This window comes from Juglans microcarpa x Juglans regia, chromosome 6D, assembly GCF_004785595.1.
Source record: "Juglans microcarpa x Juglans regia isolate MS1-56 chromosome 6D, Jm3101_v1.0, whole genome shotgun sequence".
Lineage (NCBI taxonomy): Eukaryota > Viridiplantae > Streptophyta > Magnoliopsida > Fagales > Juglandaceae > Juglans > Juglans microcarpa x Juglans regia.
The window spans coordinates 33804501-33825918 of record NC_054604.1 but is presented as its reverse complement, the minus strand read 5'-3'; the positions used below and the strand labels follow the sequence as shown (position 1 = coordinate 33825918).

The window sequence follows — 21418 nt, the reverse complement described above, 5'->3', positions numbered from 1 at the left end:
TTACAAGAACTTGAATGAAACTTGTTTATTTAGAACTTGTACAGATAATTTCTCATTAAGAAAATCATTTTAAGTTGATCCCAAAAAGATGGTATGATGGCTATGAAGGAATAATTGTAGCAAGCGAAGTATTAGATACACCAAACGGAATAATTCTACAAATATCTAATTCTAATTTTTTATTTAGGGCTTTTACGCTTTTCTTTGGAACTACAAAAGATTATAACAAAAGTGTAAAATTCTTCAAAACACTAAAACCCAAATAGTTAAGAAAAAAGAGAAGAGTTCCAAATACGAAAAAAGGAGAGGTAGATCAATGTAATCACATTAACTAACATTCAAATATTCACATGTTTGTATGCTTGCTAAGCTTGAGACTATGTATACTTTTGGTTGGGAGATTTGTACCATTACAATTAAAGTTCAACACCGCAATTTATCTGAACAGAGAAGGAAGGCCGACCGACCCGGGAAAGAGGGGTATCCACTCTCACAACTATCCCAGAATTCCCAACATTTCCATTCCACTTTGACCTGCCAAGCTGCACAGGGCATTCGCCACAAGAAGGGTAAAAAATGAAAATCATAACATAGTAAACGTTCATAGAGAAGTAAAAACTGGCAGGCTATCATTGAAAGGATTTGAATTTAGCCAAGAATCAAAGCAATGATTCCATCAAGATACAAAATGGTAGTCTATGGTAAATGTGACAAAATCACCATGCAGGAACAACTGTTGCCACAGTAACTGCAGTAATCATCTTTCTTTTTTAGGTGTTGGGTGGGGGTGGGGTAAGTACAAATAGATGCTACACAGGGAGTATACAAAAGAAAAATAATATGATGCTAGTTAAATTTATGTAGAAGAATTGGAAGTGAGGTCTATAGCCTAAGTTCGTCCTAAGATCAGCAACGAAAAGAAAACTTTTTTTTTTATAAATATCAACGAAAAGAGAACTTATAGCACAACATATAAGATCTTAATAATACAAACTTCAACATCACCGTTAAGGAACACTAAAGTAAAACTTTGGAAAATCGAAGGAATTATGTGTTTAGTTTTTGTGCTGGTAGGAGAAAACCTATTCCCTTGATTGACATGGATAGCTAACTACTGTGAGCAATGACTTACAGAAATAGACGCAAATGCAGAAGGATGCGTCATAAACGCACATCCCAATATCAGACTCAGTTGCTCCTTCACCGTATGAATAAGTTCCGCCCGCAACCCAGGATTGCTTCCCCCAAAAGTGGGGCATAAACTGACCATCATTAAATTTAACAAGAAATACATGAACACCAAGTGTCATCCAATTTGAGAGCCAACAGAGATACAAAATAGAAGCAAGCATACTACAGGTTGATACTGCAAAAACTGGCTGCATATATAATCAGGGTGCGGTGAGCAAGCCAAAATGGAAAAGATAAATATGTAACCAGAAGTCATAATCATAACAGCAATGTTAGACAGGAAACAATAACATGGCTGATTTTAGATTCTTAATGTAGCTTGCAACAAAATGGCGACTTTTTTCCCACGAATTGCTTGCATTGCAACTTAATCTTGACAGCAGGATTCATGTGAAACAGCTACAGGTCCTGGCGGAAACATGATCCTCTGGGTTACTCGAAAGGGCAGATGGGCAAATTACACCAACCTACCCCCAGGTACAAGGAAATAGCAGGAACTTACCTCCTAATCTTATAAACATCATGCTGTCTCTCAAGACTACTAATAATCTACAGTGTTAAAGAATTTTACAAAACATTTAACATATATCTTTTTTTTCTGATAAGTTATTAAACATGTATCTAAAAACCATTTTCTTACCTTTGTTTCCCCTTTAATTTTTTAAAAAAAAATTTAAGTTCTTCCCTAAGATTATCCTATTTCAAGGATTTTCAGATGACTGCATCAATTTAGATGCAAACCTAACCTAAGGGTCCATTTGTATCTTCTTTAAAGTCTCAAGATAAAATAGACTAAAATTTTAGCTTGGGGGTGTCCGTACCACTCGATCGAAGTTCAAAGGTGTTTATGCATTTAGCCTAATATTAACATACCTTTCCTACTGGAAGTTAAAAAGATGTGAGGCAGATAATCTAACCTGAATTGGATAGTCGGTCTCACCATGAGACCGGATCTCTTCCAAGCCAAGGCTTGTGCAAGACTAAATGTAAACGACTTGTCAGGCCATTGTACCATCGGTGTGATGCATGTTCCCCATTTATTCTGAAAACACATTCCAAAAGTAAAATCGTAGGTCCAATTCATATGGCACCAACTTAGACTTACCAGAATCCGATAAGGAGAAAAATATCATACTAGCATCCATTTTATATCCAATGAGACCAGAAATTTACTACGATTATTTTCCATAGCTTGTTATGAGTTGGCAATCTCACCTTGCAAGAAAAGCTGAATCTCATTTCTCCTGGATATTGACCCTGAGCCTGTAGAAGGCCTCCACAAATTGGTAGGAAAGCACTTGTAGTAAGCCCCTCACCAGATACATATGTCAGCTGCCCATTTGGAAACTGTAGATCTACAAATGACTAGATAGAGAGAATTGTGTCAGAATTTTCACCTCAAGAAGCTAGCAATAATACATTTTGCTTGAACTCTACTCTTATTATTGTAATATATCATGAGAAAACTGCCACACCTAATCAAGACAGCTTTCAGAAGAAAAACGAGATTGTTTTCAAACAAACCGAGGGACTTCATTCACACCTTCATTAGTAAATCAGTACTTGGTACCACAAATTTCAGTGGGTATACAAGAAATTCAGAAGTCATTAAATCATTTCTGATGAGCATTCTTATGCAAAAGGATAAAAATGATCTAATTAATATTTCAGGCATTGGAACTCCCATAAAATTGCCCAGTGCACTTTCCATGGGAACACTCAAGTGACTGCCATGGACTAAAGTTTAGTATGAAGAGATAGTCTGCTTATTTTTTTAGTTTATAAACTTGGACTCTTTGAACTGCTGAACTTCAGTTAAATGCTCATACTTCTTTATTATTCAATTCTAAAATCTAAAAAAAAATTGTTTCCAAAGCAAAAGACTAAGGCCTGGTTTGGATAGCAAGATACTTTCATCTCATCTCAATATCCAAACATTTCAAACACAAACACTTTTCAATTTCAAATATTCAACTTTTTCATCTAATCATTACCTAATCACTCAACTTTCCCAAACTTCCAACTAATACACAAAAAACAATTCAACTTTTTCAAATCCCAAAACAAAAATTATATTATAACAATATTTTAATTTTATAATATTTTTATTCAACACTTTCTCTCTCTTTTCCCAAAACCCCATAAACATCTTAACTCAAACAATTTCATTACTATTCACAGATTATCTCATCTCATCTCATCTCACTATCCAAACCAGGCAACTCTAAAACACAATTGTGCAAGGCAATTCAGAAAATGGACCGTCCAAGTTCTACGAACAAAAGGAAGCAACATTGATAAATGAACTCAAACATACAATTATGCTTGAATTTTATGCCTAAAACCTAGCTCTGAGTAGGAGAACATCAAAAATAAAACTTCAAACTTATAAATTACAATGTTCTCGTAGAAGTTTAACTTACACAAGCTAAGGGATTGATGCAGAGCATTGACATTAATAGCCACCTCCTATGCTTCGACCACACAGCTGGACAAAGTGAGTGTATACCATTCTGAGAATTAAACAAGTGAATAAATGAGTATAAACTAAGGAGGAACAAAGCTGGAGAAGAATCAAGTTGCAACACCATTATGGAAAATTAAGCTGCAATAATCCCACTACAATAACAATAGAAGGGAAGGGCTGCATAATCGTAGAGGAAAAAGGAATCTGTTGGATCCATTAACATCATATATTCATTTATTTGGTAACTTCTATTCAGAGCGTAGAGCGGTGCAACCCAAGTACACCAAAAGTATACAAAAGGAAATACACAACTATAGGGATTAAAAAAAAAAAGGAACCTAATTCCATGAAAACTGAAAAAGTAGAGAAGCAAAAACTATTGTATGCCCTCGTCCAAACGTAAATATTACTGAACATAATGGCTCTGAATTTAAATATCGGCCTCTTGCAATCTTTTTTTTTTTTTTTTTTTTTATAAGTAAACAATGCTGTAACTCTTGCAATCTTCAAACATCCAACCATTGCCTTCCCCTGAATGCACCAGATTAAGCATAAAAGGACCATCCTTTAAAACTCAAATTGCTATGACTATTAATGGAATTTCGCCAACAAATCCACCACCTATCGGAGCATGCAATCCCAAATATTCGGAATACCTAAGAACAAAAATCCCAAGCCACCTGACAGTGCCTTTCTCGAGGCCTTATTTTTCCAAATATTCTCCTACAGAAAAGAGGGACCATTTTGGGGGAAAAGTGCGTTGAGTGTTACATAACTTATGCCAAGTTAGTGTTACAAAATGTATTGAGTTCACACGAGAGAATTGAAAAAATCATTTTAAAGGACTTATTTCTAGTTGAGAATGCCAGTTGACTATACAAGTGTATATAAAGATCACCAAACTTGTTCCTTATTTAGGTATTTGCCGTCTTATGCAGTTACTTTCGCCCTGTTTATGCCAATTCGGGGGGGGAGAGAGAGAGTAGGGTAGAGAGTGTTGAGTATTTGGAGTCTGGTTCACGCCGCTCGAGCGAAGCGTCTAGCCGCTCGAGCGAATACAAGTCAGAGAGCTTCGCTCGAAGAGAGCTCGACAGACTGCTCGAGCAAAAGCAAGTCAGAGAGGTTCGCTCGATGACCGCTCGACTCACGGCTCGAGCGGAGGGAAGTCAGAGAGCTTCGCTTAAGGATCCGCTCGACTCACGGCTCGAGCGATTGCGGAAAATAGGTTCGCTCGACGCGGGCTCGACACGCCGCTCGAGCGAACATCATTAATTCTGCTGAATTTAGGGTTTCCGCCGTACAACATATATATTGAGTTGTTTTTTGACTTGTACAGTATGAGAGTGAACAGTAGCCGTTCTACACTATTGTATTGTGATTCCTCAAGAAATAAAAATCCTCTGCAGCTCCCGTGGACGTAGGCAATTTGCCGAACCACGTAAATACTGTGTCGTGTGTGATTGCCTGTTTTCTTGTGTCTATATTCACTTTATTGTCATCGTTTTTCACAACAATTGGTATCAAGAGCCAAGGTTCGGGTCTGAGAAATACGATGGCTGGAGAAGAAGTGAAAGTATCGGGGATCGAGAAGTTTGATGGCACAAATTATGGGTATTGGAGGATGCAGATAGAGGATTACCTCTATGGGAAGAAACTCCATCTTCCATTGTTGGGGAAGAAGCCGGACAGCATGTCAGTTGCTGATTGGACTCTGTTGGATCGACAGGTCCTGGGGGTTATTCGTCTAACCCTGTCGAGATCCGTTGCACACAACGTCATCAAGGAGAAGACGACTGCGGATCTCATAGCGGCTTTATCAGGTATTTATGAAAAGCCGTCAGCAAATAATAAGGTACATCTGATGAAGAAGTTATTTAACTTAAAGATGTCGGATGGTACGTCTGTTGCACAACATCTGAATGATTTCAATACTATCACAAATCAATTGTCGTCTGTTGAAATTGAATTTGATGATGAGATACGTGCACTGATACTATTGGCATCACTGCCAAATAGTTGGGAAGCCATGAGGATGGCTGTTAGCAATTCTGCTGGTAAGTCAAAGTTGAAATATGATGACATCCGTAATTTGATTTTGGCTGAGGAGGTGCGTAGGAGAGATTCAGGCGAGACATCAGGTTCGAGTTCAGCTCTGAATGTCGACTCTCGGGGGAGAGCACAAGACAGGAACTCAAACAGAGGCAGATCAAAATCAAAAAATAGGGGCAAGAGCAAGCCAAGAACTGGTCAGCAGGCAATTTGTTGAAATTGTGGCAAAACTGGCCACGTAAAGAAGAATTGCAGAAATCCCAAGAAGACAGAGAATGATAGTGCTAATATGGTAACTGAAGAATTACAGGATGCACTATTGCTTGCAGTTCATAGTCAAGTTGATGACTAGATACTTGATTCAGGGGCATCTTTCCATACATCTTCCCATCGGGAGATAATGCAAAACTATGTTGCAGGTGATTTTGGAAAGGTGTATTTGGCTGATGGAGAAGCTTTGAACGTAATTGGAATGGGAGACATCGACATTGTACTCCCTAACAAGAACAAATGAACCTTGCAAAAGGTCAGACACATTCCTGAGTTAAAGAAGAACCTCATCTCTGTTGGGCAACTTGATGATTGTGGTCACTCAGTGGTGTTCTCAGATAGCACCTGGAAGGTCACCAAAGGGGCATTGGTACTGGCTCGGGGTAAGAAAACTGGTACACTCTATATGACTACTGGTTTAAATAACACTATTGCCACTACCGTTGTAGAGAGCACAGCAGACTTATGGCATTGCAGGCTTGGCCATATGAGTCAAAAGGGCATGAAAGAACTTCTGTCTAGAGGCAAGCTACCAGAACTGAAGTCAGTTGATCTCAGTATGTGTGAGAGCTGTATTATGGGGAAACAGAAGAAGGTCAGTTTCTTGAGGAGTGGTAGAACACTGAAGTCAGAGAGACTGGATCTTGTGCACACTGATGTGTGGGAACCTTCCCTAGTGGCATCCCTTGGAGGTTCTCGCTACTATGTTACATTTATTGATGATCACAGCAGGAAGGTATAGGTCTATTTTTTAAAACATAAATCTGATGTATTTAATGTGTTCAAAAATTGGAAAGCCATGGTTGAGACTGAAACAGATTTGAAGTTGAAATGTTTAAGGTCTGATAATGGTGGTGAGTATATTGATGGTGGGTTCAAGGAGTACTGTGCAACTCAGGGTATCAGAATGGAGAAGACCATTCCTGGGACACCACAGCAAAATGGAATTGCTGAACGTATGAACAGAACCATAAATGAGCGTGCTAGAAGCATGAGGCTCCACGCTGGGCTACCACTTACTTTCTGGGCAGATGCAGTTAACACTGCAGTATACTTGATAAACAGAGGGCCATCAGTTCCTTTGGATTGTGGATTGCCTGAGGAGACTTGGAGCGGGAAAGAGGTCAAATTTTCTCATCTTAAAATATTTGGCTGTCTTTCTTATGTTCTTATTGATTCTGATGCTCGTAATAAGCTTGAGGCCAAGTCAAGGAAATGTTATTTCATTGGCTATGGAGACGAGGCATTTGGCTATCGTTTCTGGGATGATCAGGGTCGGAAGATTATAAGAAGCAGAAATGTGATCTTCAATGAGAAGATTGTGTACAAAGACAAGTCTAGTACAGTTGCTGAAGCAGCTCCTCAGGAGTTTGAGTTTGTGAGTTTGGATGATCTACCAGAGTTCACAGTGCAGTGCAGAGATGTGAGTGACGGGGAGAGTGGGTCTAGCACACCCATTCCCATTATTCCGCAGTCAGATCCAGAGCCGTCCACTCCAATAGCTGCAGTTCGCAAGTCAGGTAGGACTATTCGTCCTCCACAGCGTTTTTCACCTTTTTTGAATTACATTTTGTTGACAGATGGTGGAGAACCACAGAGTTACCAAGAAATCTTGCAAGATGAAAATTCTAGCAAGTGGGAGTTGGCCATGAAGGATGAGATGGATTCCTTGTTAGGGAATCAGACATGGGAGTTGACAAAACTTCCATCAGGGAAAAAGGCATTACACAACAAGTGGGTGTACAGGGTGAAAACTGAGCATGATGGCAGTAAGAGGTACAAGGCCAGACTTGTTGTAAAAGGCTTTCAACAGAAACAGGGCATTGACTATTCTGAGATCTTTTCTCCTGTGGTAAAAATCACAACCATCAGGCTAGTTCTGGCTATGGTTGCTGCTGAAGATCTATTTCTTGAGCAGTTAGATGTGAAGACAGCTTTTCTTCATGGAGATCTTGAAGAAGACATCTACATGCACCAACCCGAGGGGTTTGTGGTACAGGGAAAGGAAGGTTCAGTTTGCAGACTAAAGAAAAGCTTGTATGGCCTGAAACAAGCTCGCAGACAGTGGTACAAGAAATTTGATGGTTTCATGTGTAGTGCAGGGTACAGCAGATGTCAGGCAGATCATTGTTGCTATGTCAGACAGTTTGACAATTCTTACATTATTTTGCTGCTATATGTGGATGACATGCTCATTGCAGGGGCTAGTATTGATGAGATCAACAGTCTGAAGAAGCAGATGTCAGAGCATTTTGCAATGAAGGATTTGGTAGTTACAAAGCAAATCCTTGGCATGAGAATTGTTAGAGACAGAGTCAGAGGCACTTTGAGACTCTCACAGGCTGAGTATATGAAAAAGGTACTCAACCGGTTCAGTATGGACAAGGCCAAGTTAGTTGGCACACCCTTAGGAAGTCATTTCAGACTCAGCAAGGATCAGGCACCAAAGTCAGAAGAGGAACAAGACTATATGAGTAAGGTTCCTTATGCCTCAGCTATTGGGTCACTTATGTATGCTATGGTTTGCACTAGACCAGATATTGCCCATACAGTGGGAGTTGTGAGTAGATACATGAGTAATCCTGGAAAACAACATTGGGAAGCAGTGAAGTGGATTTTGAGGTACTTAAAAGGCTCCTCAGAAACGTGCTTGTGTTTCTCAGGAGAGGGCTTAGAGGTGCAAGGCTATGTTGATGCTGATTTGGCTAGAGACATTGATAGCAGAAAAAGTACCACAGGGTTTGTTTTCACTCTGGGCGGTACTGAAGTTTCATGGGGCTCTAATCTACAGAAGACAGTTTCTTTGTCTACTACAGAAGCTGAATATATTGCAGTTTCAGAAGCTGCAAAAGAGATGGTTTGGATACAGGGCTTCTTGGAGGAATTGGGTAAAAAGAATCATAATAGCACTCTCTACAGTGACAGTCAGAGTGCCATATTCCTTGCCAAGAACCCAGCATTTCATTCCAGGACTAAACACATTCAGATCAGGTATCACTTTATACGATCATTGTTGGATGATGGACAGTTGCTACTTGAGAAAATTTGTGGAAGTAAAAACCCTGCTGATATGTTGACAAAAGGTGTTACACTTGAGAAACTGAAGTTGTGCGCAACTTCAGTTGGTCTTCTAGCATGAAAACAGGAGCTGTGAGTTGCAGAGGTGGAGGATATCATGTTTGAGGCAGGGGGCGACAATGTGAGTGTACCAGTCTCCAAGTGGGAGAATTGTTGAGTATTTGGAGTCTGGTTCACGCCGCTCGAGCGAAGCGTCTAGCCGCTCGAGCGAATACAAGTCAGAGAGCTTCGCTCGAAGAGAGCTCGACAGACTGCTCGAGCAAAAGCAAGTCAGAGAGGTTCGCTCGATGACCGCTCGACTCACGGCTCGAGCGGAGGGAAGTCAGAGAGCTTCGCTTAAGTATCCGCTCGACTCACGGCTCGAGCGATTGCGGAAAACAGGTTCGCTCGACGCGAGTTCGACACGCCGCTCGAGCGAACATCATTAATTCTGCTGAATTTAGGGTTTCCGCCGTACAACATATATATTGAGTTGTTTTTTGACTTGTACAGTATGAGAGTGAACAGTAGCCGTTCTACACTATTGTATTGTGATTCCTCAAGAAATAAAAATCATCTGCAGCTCCCGTGGAAGTAGGCAATTTGCCGAACCACGTAAATACCGTGTCGTGTGTGATTGTCTGTTTTCTTGTGTCTATATTCACTTTATTGTCATCGTTTTTCACAACAAGAGAGCACTGGGAAGTATTTAAATCATTGGAAGATATTCAAAATGCTGCCAACTCGAGATACATTTGGAGGCTGTTTCTTGTAAAACCACCATGAAAACAGCATTTTACAGTGAAGCCCGTTCGATCTTGTTTAATTAGGCTCAGATAAAGTAATTGGTATTTGGTGCATCAAACAAAAAGTAGGATGGCTAAAGTTAATCATACCTTCCTATCATAGCCGTACCACAGCAAATGCTGCTTTGACAAATGGACTGGCAATAGAAGCGTTGAATCACGTACAAATAGCACTGGTCCAAGCTGGACAAGGAAGAGAGACGAATTTTCATTTCCAGATGTAGAACTGCCCTGTGATGCCTCTACCCTCCATAAATCTCCCCTTGCAACCAAAGAACTTTCTACATCTTGTGTTCTGCTATCATAAGTTGATGTAATATTTATGATCCCCTGCATCAAATAAAATTGAACCATTCACAAACAAATGAATATATATTAAAAAACTGGGCCATCATTTTAAAATAAATAATCTGCACGCATTCCTCTTGCTATTTGCATCTGGTAGAAAAGCTTATAAACGAGACTACCATGACAAACAGACAAACTTGTTAAAATGAAGAGGTTGCATAGAACAAGACAATAGCCATGAGGTGTCCCGATGTACGATTCTTGGGATAGAAAAATTATATAGTGCATTATTTTCATTACAATAAATGGGAGGTCCAGTAAAAAAGTAGGCTTAAGAGTGACACGTACTAGAACTAAATCCTTTTACATTATAAGTGCAAGGGACGCAACCCGAGTACAGAACATGTATGCATGAAAAAGCACCCAACAACACTGAAAGATAATGAAAAATAACACAATGCACCATTAAAAGCACATAATCAGGGACTTTCTTCCTCAACAAAATCAACCTGAGAACTGCTTGATCTACCTAACTTGATTGCCTCCATGATATCCACTACTTCACTATCAGTTTACAGATATACCATCTCTATATTTACAGGTTAAAATTAGAGATTGAAAAATGCCACAAAACTCATCATCCGCCAACCTTAGCAGTTCATCATATACAATACTTCACTAGAAGTTCATAAATTGAGGATGAATTTGTGTAATTAACTTCAAAATCTCACCTGTGGTCTACCCAAAAGTCCGGCCGACCTTAGATTAAACCCAGCAACTTCATCATCCACCAACCCATTAGCACCGCTATCATTTTCCGCAAACTCAAAATCCCTCAATCTCTCCCTCAACAAACCCGAATCCCCTTGCGTAGTCACACTCAGATCACTCCTCAGCCTACTCCCTCCCACGTCCGCCATCACCCCCTCCACTGCATTATCCTCCTGTCGAAACGGGAGAGGCAGCCTCCTGAAAAGCTGCTGGACCAGCCCACTCAAGCAAGCCCCGAAGTCCGCCCCGGCCTGCCCAATCCTATTCCCAATATCGAAAACCGCCAATACTCCATCAATGCCCGAACTGTCGGTTGCCAATCCGAAATCTCTTCTCCCAAAATGCTGACTCGGGAATTCGAGGTCGAAGGGCGTTGATTTCTGAGGGTAGGGCCATGGAAATGAGGAAGAGCTCATGTGGGACTGAATCAACCCAGTGAAGCCCTGAGCGAGCCGGTCCGCCAAGTCCTGACCGTGTCGCTGCACCTCCTCCCATGCCTCAAAGGACCTCTCCACCGACATTTGCTGCAAAATTTGAACCTTATCCTTCCCTTCCCACGCTTACAGCCTCTTCCTTAGCTAAAGCTGATTTATTCTCCTTTAGCAGAATTTAAAGGAGATCGAGTTTCCCCGTTTTCGATCCAGTCTCTGGTTCAATTTTCGAAAAAGTAAGTCAAAGGCTTGAGTTTTCGAACTGGGAAGAGCGAACAATCAGAGTTTCCGAGTGACAGAGTTCACAGCAACTGACTTTAGGGATTCAAGCGCGGATGACCGATTTTTGAGGTTTCGATTTTTAGAAGCACTGAAAGTCTGAAACCAAAGATGCGGATTTTCGAATCCGGAAATACCGTTTTAGTGTCTGATGTTTAGAAATTAGGGCTTAGGGATTTTTTTCCCGACACAATAATAGGCGTATAATAGAAAGATGGGAAATGAATATCTTTTTTCTCTTTCTTTTTACAGACAAATTAATATAAAAATAAATTAAATTAGTAAAATTAAAATTAAATAATTTTTTAAAACTTTTATATATTATTTATGAATATTAAATAGTTTTATAGTATATATGATCAATGGTGATTTTTGGATGAAAATTACATAATTATTTTATACAACTATTATATAAAATAATATTATATATATAATATTACGTTTGTATCTTAAATTCATTTCAACTCATCATTACATCTTTTTCAAATTCTAACATAAAATATAATAAACAATTCAACTTTTTCAAATCTCAAAATAATAATAATATTAAAAAATAATATCTAACAATATTTTATCATCTCAACATTCAAATGCAACCTCACATTTGGTCAATCTCGGTCCGATCTAAAAAAATTATACTCCGAGATTGACCAATAAGACTATTGGTCCAGTCCGGTCGGTTTTTCGGTCCAGACCGATGGTCTTACAGTCCTAAGTAGAATCAAAGATACCATGAATATGATAATTGCCGATTCTTTTGAAACTCTTTACGGAATTATTTATTTATCACATTAAACATCTTAGCACCGTATTAACGCCCAAGTTAAAATTGTGGGCCATTTTGACGGTATTTTTGGGTTCTATCCACAAAAGAAAATTGCATCAATAGTTTTGACATCTTCTGTAAAATCAAATCTCTCTCAAAACAAATGTTTGCATGATCCAACAAAAATAAATTTAATACAAAGAATACACCACACTCAGCGGATGATTGCAATGTGAGAGAACAAATAAAGTTCAGGATAAAAAAGAAAACCACGCCAAAACATTCACCAACATAAATCTCTTACCACTTTGTATGTTTTACGATTTACAGTTTCCAAGTGGTGAGCACAGGTTTTTCCCGAGACTAGAGCAATGAACCAAATTGTTCCTCTACTCTTTGACATGCTCGGGCACTAAACTCCAAATTGTCCCTCTACTCTTTGACATGCTCGGGCACTAAACTCCAACGTGATCTGGCCAGTGTCCAGGAACTTCCACACGATCTAATTGATTTGTTTAACTCTGTTCAAGAGCACAAGCTCTAGTGTGGGTTTGACCTGATTGATCCGGTCGAGGGTCTGAGCATCGATGAAATTGATAGGATTACACGGGAGCTGAGCTTCCGAGCATGGCTGCCACAAGCTTAAATGCTCACCCCACACCAACCTCTCCCAGGTTTCGGGCACTGATGTGATTGATCAAATCGCCTAGGAGCTTCGCTCTCGAGCATGGTAGTTGCAAGCTTAAGTGCTCACCTCGCTGCCATGCTCGCCCTCACATGGGACACAAAGGTAAGTAAAGTGCTCAAAACTTTGACGAGCTCAATGACAAGATAAAAATGTTGCATGTAAGAAATGAGACTACTCAAATGATAAGAGAAAATGATGAATGTAAAGAAGAAGTCTCCTGCCACAACAACGTGGTTAAAGAAATCTCCTGCCAAGTGAGAATAGCATACGCATTATGCACATGCAGCCAGGCGGTCGAGCATGCCTCTTGCCATGGCTAGGGTTGTAAAGAGTTTGGTCTAGATTAGAAAAATCAACCGGACCGAATAGTTCAGCCTGGACTGAAGTTGAGACCGATCGGTCTCAATTCCACAAATTCTGGACTGAAGAAAATCAGTCCGGTTTCGGGATCTATAAATTTTGGATCGGATCGGACTGGACCGGATCAAACCTCTATATATATTTTAAAAATATTTTTAATAATTTAATATATTATTTTTATATAGTAATTATACAAGTTAAAGGTGTAATTTTCATCTAATTTATTATCATTGACCATCTAAGATATAAAATAATATATGCTATCAATTAATAAAAAATTATAAATCATGTGATAATTTATGTCATTATATGTAAATAGTTAATATATCATACATACTATACCATTTACACTTAATTAAAGTAATTAGTTAATTTTTTTAAAATACATAAGTTGCAAGCAAGCATGAATAATCTATGTAAAATGAAATTATTTGATATTCATTAATCATATATAAAATGTATCACATTATTAATAACTATGCATACTAAAGAATAAAGTCTAAATTAGTAAGTAATAACTATCAACATCATAAATATAATGATAGTTAAATATTTTTTTTTTCAATGAGTTGGTTACAGAATTCACATTAATAACTCACTTAATTTTAATTTTAGTAATTTAAATAATTTTTTTATTAATTTATTTAAAAAAAGAAATAAAATAACAAAATAATTGGATCGGACTGAACGGAGTCCCTATGGGTGTTCAATCCGATTCAGTTAGAAAAAATGATAGACTAAAAATTTCAATCCATCATCTCTCGAGACGGACCGATTTACATCCCTAGCCATCGAAAACAAGGTACACACGCACCTTCAATACATGTGCGGTCTAGTACGCTTTCTCGCCATAATAACTCGGTCAAATAAGCCTCCCACCACATCAACACAGTTGAGCAAGCCTATTCTAACTATTTTTAGTGGAGGAAAATTTTTCTTAAAAAAAACTTGGCAAATACAAGTATATTAAACTTATAATTTGTAAAACTATTGCGAATATGTTAGCTACATATAGTATAATGTAATTTATCATTTATTTTTTTTATCATTTCTTATCATTTTATGATATGATATTAAATGATATATTTATAAATAAAATATAATAAATAATTTATAATTATTTAATAATATATTATAGAACAACGAAAAAAAAGATGAAAATTGAGATAATGAATTAGAACGTAAACCAAACAATTTGACCCACTCGAAGATGTGATCGGTCGTGAGTTAGATTCAGAGGTCAGCAGATTATTAGCTCATAATCTTGCGGAATGGACCGTTGTGTATTTGCGGATGCAGAGATATTGACAAGAGGTGGTCTCTTTTTCTGGGTATTTTCCTTTTGGTTTTTAACCATGTACTTTCTCACCAAGAAAAACGCAGGTAGAATGCCAGCTGCTTGGGCAATTCGACAGCGGGTTTGCGAGGTCTGGTATCAACAAGTGTGGTGTTGATACTTCATCCTAAGAAGATTAACAAAACGGATCAGAATAGCTTGCGCCTGTACTCTCTCTCTCTCTCTCTGGGGAAGCGATCGTCGTCAATGGAGGGTTACGTCCAATACCCTAAAATCGAACTCGAAGATTGCCATCCCAAAGTTTTTTCTCGGCTGGTAACCCATTCTCTCTTGGTTTCTTTCTTGCTCATACCTTGATATATAACCTTATCTTTTCCCTTTTGAAATTAATTTATGATACCACTGATTGAAAAATTGATCGGAGTTTCCTGGATGCTGGCAACTAGGTTTCCAAGGAAGTCGAGGAATGCAGAGAAAAGAGCAATTTGATACGAACGGGTGCTTTTGAACAAGAAGAAAGAACACGGCTGGGAAATTGTGGAAGCGAAGCGCCTAAAGGGGCCGGTGGCCAAAATGATGTGCAAGATGTTTCAGGTGCTGTCCATAAGAAACAGGGTAAGTTTTTTTATTATGACGCACCGCTTTCTGAAGAAACTGGGACTTGGATACCTGTCTCTGCTCCACGCATTTCTGACAGTGAGCATGAAGAATGGAATGGAGATTCATGCATTAATGGGGAATATATCCCTGACGAGGAACTGGGATGGAATCGGTTTGATGGAGTAGATAAGGAGCTAACCATGTGGGATGTGGTTACTGAGATGTTAGTTGTGGCTCGAGGGAGATTTTTTGCCATTGCTTCAGGTGGTGTCCATGGATGTAAGACTTCTCGGCCGTCAGAGCATATGCTTGAGCAAGCTTGGAAAGAGATGGCTCAAACTCTAACAGAGGCTAATTTTGGTAACATGAGGGAAATTCTTGAAGCAGAGCCTCCACAGTGGCTGGCTGACAGCGCTGCCTCTTCTTGCATGCTATGTAATGTGCGGTTTCATCCTATCATGCGCTCCAGGCACCACTGTCGTTTTTGTGGAGGGATATTCTGTAGCTCGTGCTCTAAAGGAAGGTGCTTGTTGCCCACAAAATTCCGTACTGGGAATCCCGAACGAGTGTGCGATGTATGCTTTGTGCGGCTTGAGTCTGTCCAATCATACTTGATTGACCGAATAAGTCGAGCTGCTCAGTTGCCAACCCATGATCTGACAGACCTCAGTACTTTGAGATCATGGCTAAATTTTCCATGGGGCCAATCTATGGAATATGAGATTTATAAGGCCACAAACACCATTGAGGGTTATAACAAGGTAGAACTTAGTTCCTTGGATAATGTCCTTGATTCCGATAGATTGATGCTTTGAACTCGAGGCAATCATTCAACAGCACACAGAAACAGAAATAAAAACTAAAAAAAAACAAAGATTTTTAGGGAGCTCCCAAGTCCCAACACTACGAGTTCAAACGGTTAATATTTCATTTTAGTATTTCTTTTTTACAACTTCTGTAGCTCTATGCATGTATATGTTTTTGTTTTTTTAGAGGTATTCGACCCATGTCCTTGCTTTTATTCTCTGAATAGGTTTTGCAGACCTTGAGGATTTCAAAGTTCAAATGGCCTCGGTTCATTTTGTTGATCATTACCTCTATGAATGATCGCCCTTTTTTTAATACATAAGTAATAAAGAGAAGCCTATTGGTTACGTCATCAAACATTTTCTATAGAATGCTAATTGAGTTTTTAAGTTCTTGCATCATTGCATGGTTCATGACTTACTTGAATAGCATCCATCCACACTACTGAAAAAAAATAACTTACTAAAATGGTGTTGCTCAGGTTGGCACTCTGACGCCTGAAAAGTCCATACCGGATGCTATTTGGAAGCAAGCAAGAGGCCTAGCAATCCTTACTGTTGCGAAGGTTGGTGTAGTGGTGACCTACAACATTGGAACTGGGCTAGTTATTGCTCGTAGGGAAGATGGATCTTGGTCTCCACCATCTGCCATTTCTTCCTGGGGTGTCGGTTGGGGAGCTCAGGTAGAAATGCTCTATCCATCAAGTTTGACTGCTGAGCTCCTAGTATTTTTTGGGATCTGCTTGATAAACAATGATTGTCATTATTATTGACATATAAGACAAGCATGCAAAACCTATTCAGAGAACGCAAATATTTCAAGAGGGGTGATTTGTGTGAGCACAGTCAGCACCCCTCATGGCATAGATGGCCTCAAAGTTTGTCACGACACAGAACAGCCTCTCAATTAGCCTGTCACAGCCCAAAAAAAAAAGTGGCACCAGCCCAAATTCACTGAGAGGTTGACAGCCAACTAAGTGTCATTCATCAGTGTTGGCTCAGTTAGGGGGTCTAAAGACATTGTCAGTTCAGGGAGTCAATAGACCCTCTAACCCCCATCGGTTCAACTGCCAGTGACGGCCAGCAACCGACCCACCTTTATTCATAATAGAAGCCTCAAGGGCTGGTATAGAATACTGATCTTAGAAGCGGAGGAAGTCAAAGCATTGTTTCCTTTAATGAAAACGGCCCAAGATCCTCGTGTTAGTAAGGTGTCATTTAGGATATGCATGAGTAACGTTTGAGAATAGTGTTAATGCGACCTTTGGGAATCTGGTGTTAGACAAGTGGGAGTCTGTGCCTATCACATACTCCCCACCCTTTGGTTTTAATCCTTTTTTGACGGTTCTGTTTGTAGGATAATTCTTGAAGGTGTTGGCAAGTAGTTAAGGGCTGGTCCTTTCTACGCTTCCCTCTTCTGTTTGATCTTGGTAAACAAATCTGACTGCTTTATGATCTCGGGGGATTGGTATCTTGGAAGTGTTAATGTTTTCTCCTCGTCTAAACGTATCTAAATGTATAGTTTATGGGTTATATCGTCCTTCAGTTCCTTTTTTCTTGTGCTGGCATTTAGGAGTCTTTAGGCTACATGTAGAGCTTTTCCATGTGCTGAGAAAAATTATCATTTCTGAAGGCTTTGGCACCTGTAATGTTCTTTTCTTATGTTATTATCATGCTGACTTCTTTGGAGTGCCCATATCAAAATTTGTTGAACTTTGGCGTCTTGCTCTTCAAGTTGTGGATGTGAGAGTTTAGTCTTCCATTAGTGCTTTTGCATGAAGTTTTAAATATTTCTTAAAATCATTTGTGTCAAATATTGGGCAGAGAGACAGAGACAGAGGGGGGTGATTACTGGAGTTCTCTCTCTATCCCTCTCTCTGCACTTAATGTACATCTAACCTGTCTTTGCCTCTACTGGATTCCATTTCATGAAACTTAGTTTTCTGTTTCAATATCAAACAGGCTGGAGGAGAAGTGACGGATTTCATCATTGTATTGAGAAATAAAAGTGCTGTCCAAACATTTAGTGGGAATGTGCATTTCTCAGTTGGAGCAGGTCTGAGTGCAGCTGCAGGCAGCATTGGACGGGCTGCTGAAGCTGATGTACGTGCTGGTGACGGTGGATATGCTGCTTGCTATACATATAGCTGTAGTAAAGGTGATTTTTATTTATTTTTATCAGTACAAGCTTTTACTGGTTCTCCTTCCTTTTAAGATAAAATGACAATTTGATCATCAATGGATTCCAGTCAACAGGGATGTACAGAAAATCTTGCTGGCACCTCCTTAAATTAAAAAGTTGAAAGAAAAAACCCGCTAAGTTAATTTAAGCTGCATTATGGTTTTTATTGAGGTGCCATCTACATTTGAAGGTTTTGAAAAGAATTTGGAGCAATATTGTCGCCCATGTTGTTGGTCCCATGATGGTTTAACGGTTTCCCTTGGGAGGGGTGGTAGTTCTTATGCATGTAGCATACATTTTAGCTCATGGCTTGTAACAAAGAATTTGATATGTCCATTTTTGCGAATAAACTTCCAAATAATAAGTGGAATCTACCCTTCATTTGTGATGTTATGGAAGCTGCAGCTAATCTAGGCTGTGCAGATGAGGGTTTTAAGGGGCATCAAATGAGAAATGCACAGCCTAGATTAGCTGTAGCTTCTGTACTCATTCATGCATGGACTGACGAGTTCATGGATCTGACTTTACAGGTGCATTTATTGGGTGCTCACTTGAAGGTAGTATAGTCACGACCCGATCGCAAGAAAACTCTAGATTTTATGGTAACCCATCCATCAGTGCAGAAGATATACTTCTTGGGTCATTGCCTACACCTCCTGCTGCTGCTGTTCTTTATCAAGCACTTTCCAATCTATTTGAGAAGTTCGAAAGGTAATCCTCTACTTTTGGGTTCACTATTTCCTCCTAACTAGGGAGGCTCAGACCATGTATCATCCTCCCATTTTCATAAATTATTATTTGATGCACATGAAGCTATTGGTTCCCAATTGTTGTACAGCTAAAAGAAATGTGGAAAGTGTGATTAAACCACCAAATCGGGTACAATGTGTTGAACACGCAGGAAAGCACTGCCTGTACATAAGTTCTAAGGTCTTTATGGAACACAGTCAATTATGTCAATACCTCCACCTTTTTTTTTTTTTTTTTTTTTTTTTTTTAATTTAATTTAACTTTTTATCCACTTACTTGGCTACAACTTGATTCGTATCTCTCCCTTTACATTTAAACAAAAGGTTTGGGTACGAAGAATACCTCAGGTATTCTCAGAATACTCCACTGCTATTCATTATTACTTTTCACTATTATTCATTACTTTTCACTAATATTCAATATTCTATTATTATTTTTTCGTTACTTTATTATTATTATTATTCACAATTCTTCTCGACACTTCTCACTACCCAAACGTAAAGTTTTTAAGCATGTCAAGTGGACATAAAGGATAAATAGGTGGGTATTGAGACGATGAGATGTTCTTTGGCATTGCTCTAACAGTTGTCGGCAATTCCTTCATGGCTCTGTTGTTGCATTGACAGTTTTAGCACCACATGCCTCTTTGCTGGGGATACATTATGAGTGAAATACAGAACCAAAGAGTTGGGTGAAAGAAAAGATTGGCGATGTCTGTCTAGTTTATTTGGAACGTGGGAAGAGACTAGGGCTGCAACCAGACCTAGTATAGCCGGGTTTGTGCCCGACCTTAACTATTTAAGGCGCCAAACCGACCCGATCCGACCGGGAAAAATAAAGTCGATCGAACCCGTACGACCTGGGAAAAAAAAATGCTTCTGCACGTCGATATACAAAATCTCTCCTTCATACTCTAGAACATTCTTCGATGCAGAGAAATGTAGGTAATTATTTTTTTCTTCTCTTCCATTTTTCCTCCAGACAGCATCCCAACTCTCTCTATATTTCTCTCCTCCCAGTTGCCTCTCTCTCCATTTTTTTTTTCTGCACACGCTCCTCACTCTGTTTTTCCTCTCTTTGTTGCCCACTCTTCTTTTGTGATTGTCGATGCTGGCCACCACCTCATCCCACAAAAATACAGCCGCAAGTCACGTCTCAGACCGATGACTTCTACGCCGCACCACTGCGCACCGTGTCTCTCTGCTCTGTGCCCAACGCCAGGTTCCGTCGCTCCTTCACTCTGCAGTGGCTCTGTTTATTCCAATCGGAGCAAACTTCATTCAATACTCCTAGTAGGCGATCGATGCATTGGAATGATGGTTGTAGAATGACTTCAAAACAATCCTTCGCAATCAGCGACCCTTTCTGATTTCTGAAATTTGCATATAAAACCATTGATAGCAGAGGGGGTCTTTGCATATGGGTTTGTTGTTCTTCTTCTTGTTGGGAAATGGTTTTGGGGTTAGTGGAAGCAGCTGTTTCAGAAATGGTTGCCACCATTATAGGGCTATTTTGTAAAGTTTTTTTCCTCTCACTCTCACCCCAAATCTCTCACATTGCCTCTGTAAGAAAGGGTTTCGATTTCAATCCCTCCAAACCCCACTGTTTCTCATGGCCAAGACCGAACCCACAAATAGAGATTAGGGATTTTTGGAACAGACTAAAACAGAGAAATGGATTTGTCTAAAACGGAGACCAAAGGATGATGAAGAAGATGCCATCTTGCTGGCTTGCTCCGTAGATCCAAAACCAAGTCATGTGGAAGGGGAACAGAGCATGAACAGGGAAGGAGAAGACGCAGGGGCTAGGGTTCGTGTAGAAGTGAAAGAGAAGTTAAATAGACGGGTTGCAAATTATGGCCCGACATTCATAAGATCCGACAATATCGAAACCGACTATTGGTTTCAACCCGACTTTATCGGGTTGGATCCAATCTTGTCGGACGGGTTAATCGGCCCATCGGACTTTTTGCACAGCCCTAGAAGAGACCTCCATCAAAGCACAAAGACGGCCAAGTATTCAAGCCGACCCCATGGGCACAAGTTTTGCTAATGTCTTGTGCAGCCAAGCACTTGTTAAGAAATAATCTGAGGTATAAATCTGCCAAAGCTAAAAGACATGGTAAAAGCTGAAAAATACAAGCATTGTTGGGTCCAAACAAAAAGGGAAATATGGAAAGGAAATGCGGGGGGTACAAACACAAGATAAAGCCTAAAGGCTCTTAACCATTTTCAGCTTTTCGGCTTTATAGAGACCAATTGGCAAAGTCATACATCTTTTATTATAATTGCTACAAATAGTTGAAATGATCGTTGAGCCAACTTCTAAAAGAGGTCTAGACTCTAAACCCAGTTGATCAA

General features: G+C 39.5%; 2 protein-coding genes across 3 annotated transcripts; one reads left to right on the top strand and one right to left on the bottom strand.

The window, feature by feature from the left end:
- Positions 1 to 309: 309 nt before the first annotated feature.
- On the bottom strand, positions 310 to 11812 carry LOC121234911. Its single transcript, XM_041131053.1, has 7 exons — positions 10860 to 11812; positions 9931 to 10170; positions 3615 to 3704; positions 2407 to 2556; positions 2109 to 2233; positions 1133 to 1262; positions 310 to 542 (listed from the first exon to the last, which is right to left on the bottom strand). The coding sequence occupies exons 1-7, from the start codon at positions 11418 to 11420 to the stop codon at positions 417 to 419; spliced, it is 1422 nt and encodes a 473-aa protein (XP_040986987.1). The 5' UTR covers positions 11421 to 11812; the 3' UTR covers positions 310 to 416.
- A 2811-nt stretch (positions 11813 to 14623) lies between these two features.
- On the top strand, positions 14624 to 19268 carry LOC121235076. 2 transcript variants are annotated; one of them, XM_041131302.1, is made up of 6 exons: positions 14624 to 14737; positions 14807 to 15035; positions 15167 to 16081; positions 16609 to 16881; positions 18089 to 18284; positions 18839 to 19268. In XM_041131302.1, exons 2-6 carry the CDS (start codon positions 14967 to 14969, stop codon positions 19021 to 19023), a joined length of 1638 nt encoding a protein of 545 aa, XP_040987236.1. In that variant the 5' UTR covers positions 14624 to 14737; positions 14807 to 14966; the 3' UTR covers positions 19024 to 19268. The 2 variants fall into 2 exon arrangements, with proteins under 2 accessions (XP_040987236.1, XP_040987237.1); XM_041131303.1 differs by having other exon boundaries at positions 14663 to 15035; positions 16609 to 16809.
- The last annotated feature ends 2150 nt before the right edge of the window (positions 19269 to 21418 follow it).

Coding starts and splice junctions, on each gene's coding strand:
- LOC121234911 (XM_041131053.1), bottom strand. CDS start 11,420: ATGTCGGTGGAGAGGTCCTTTGAGGCATGGGAGGAGGTGCAGCGACAC. Junction 10,171..10,859: donor GACTTTTGGGTAGACCACAG/GTGAGATTTTGA, acceptor TATTTGATGCAG/GGGATCATAAATATTACATC. Junction 543..1,132: donor CTGCATTTGCGTCTATTTCT/GTAAGTCATTGC, acceptor TGCCCTGTGCAG/CTTGGCAGGTCAAAGTGGAA.
- LOC121235076 (XM_041131302.1), top strand. CDS start 14,967: ATGGAGGGTTACGTCCAATACCCTAAAATCGAACTCGAAGATTGCCAT. Junction 15,036..15,166: donor CCAAAGTTTTTTCTCGGCTG/GTAACCCATTCT, acceptor GCTGGCAACTAG/GTTTCCAAGGAAGTCGAGGA. Junction 18,285..18,838: donor TACATATAGCTGTAGTAAAG/GTGATTTTTATT, acceptor CTGACTTTACAG/GTGCATTTATTGGGTGCTCA.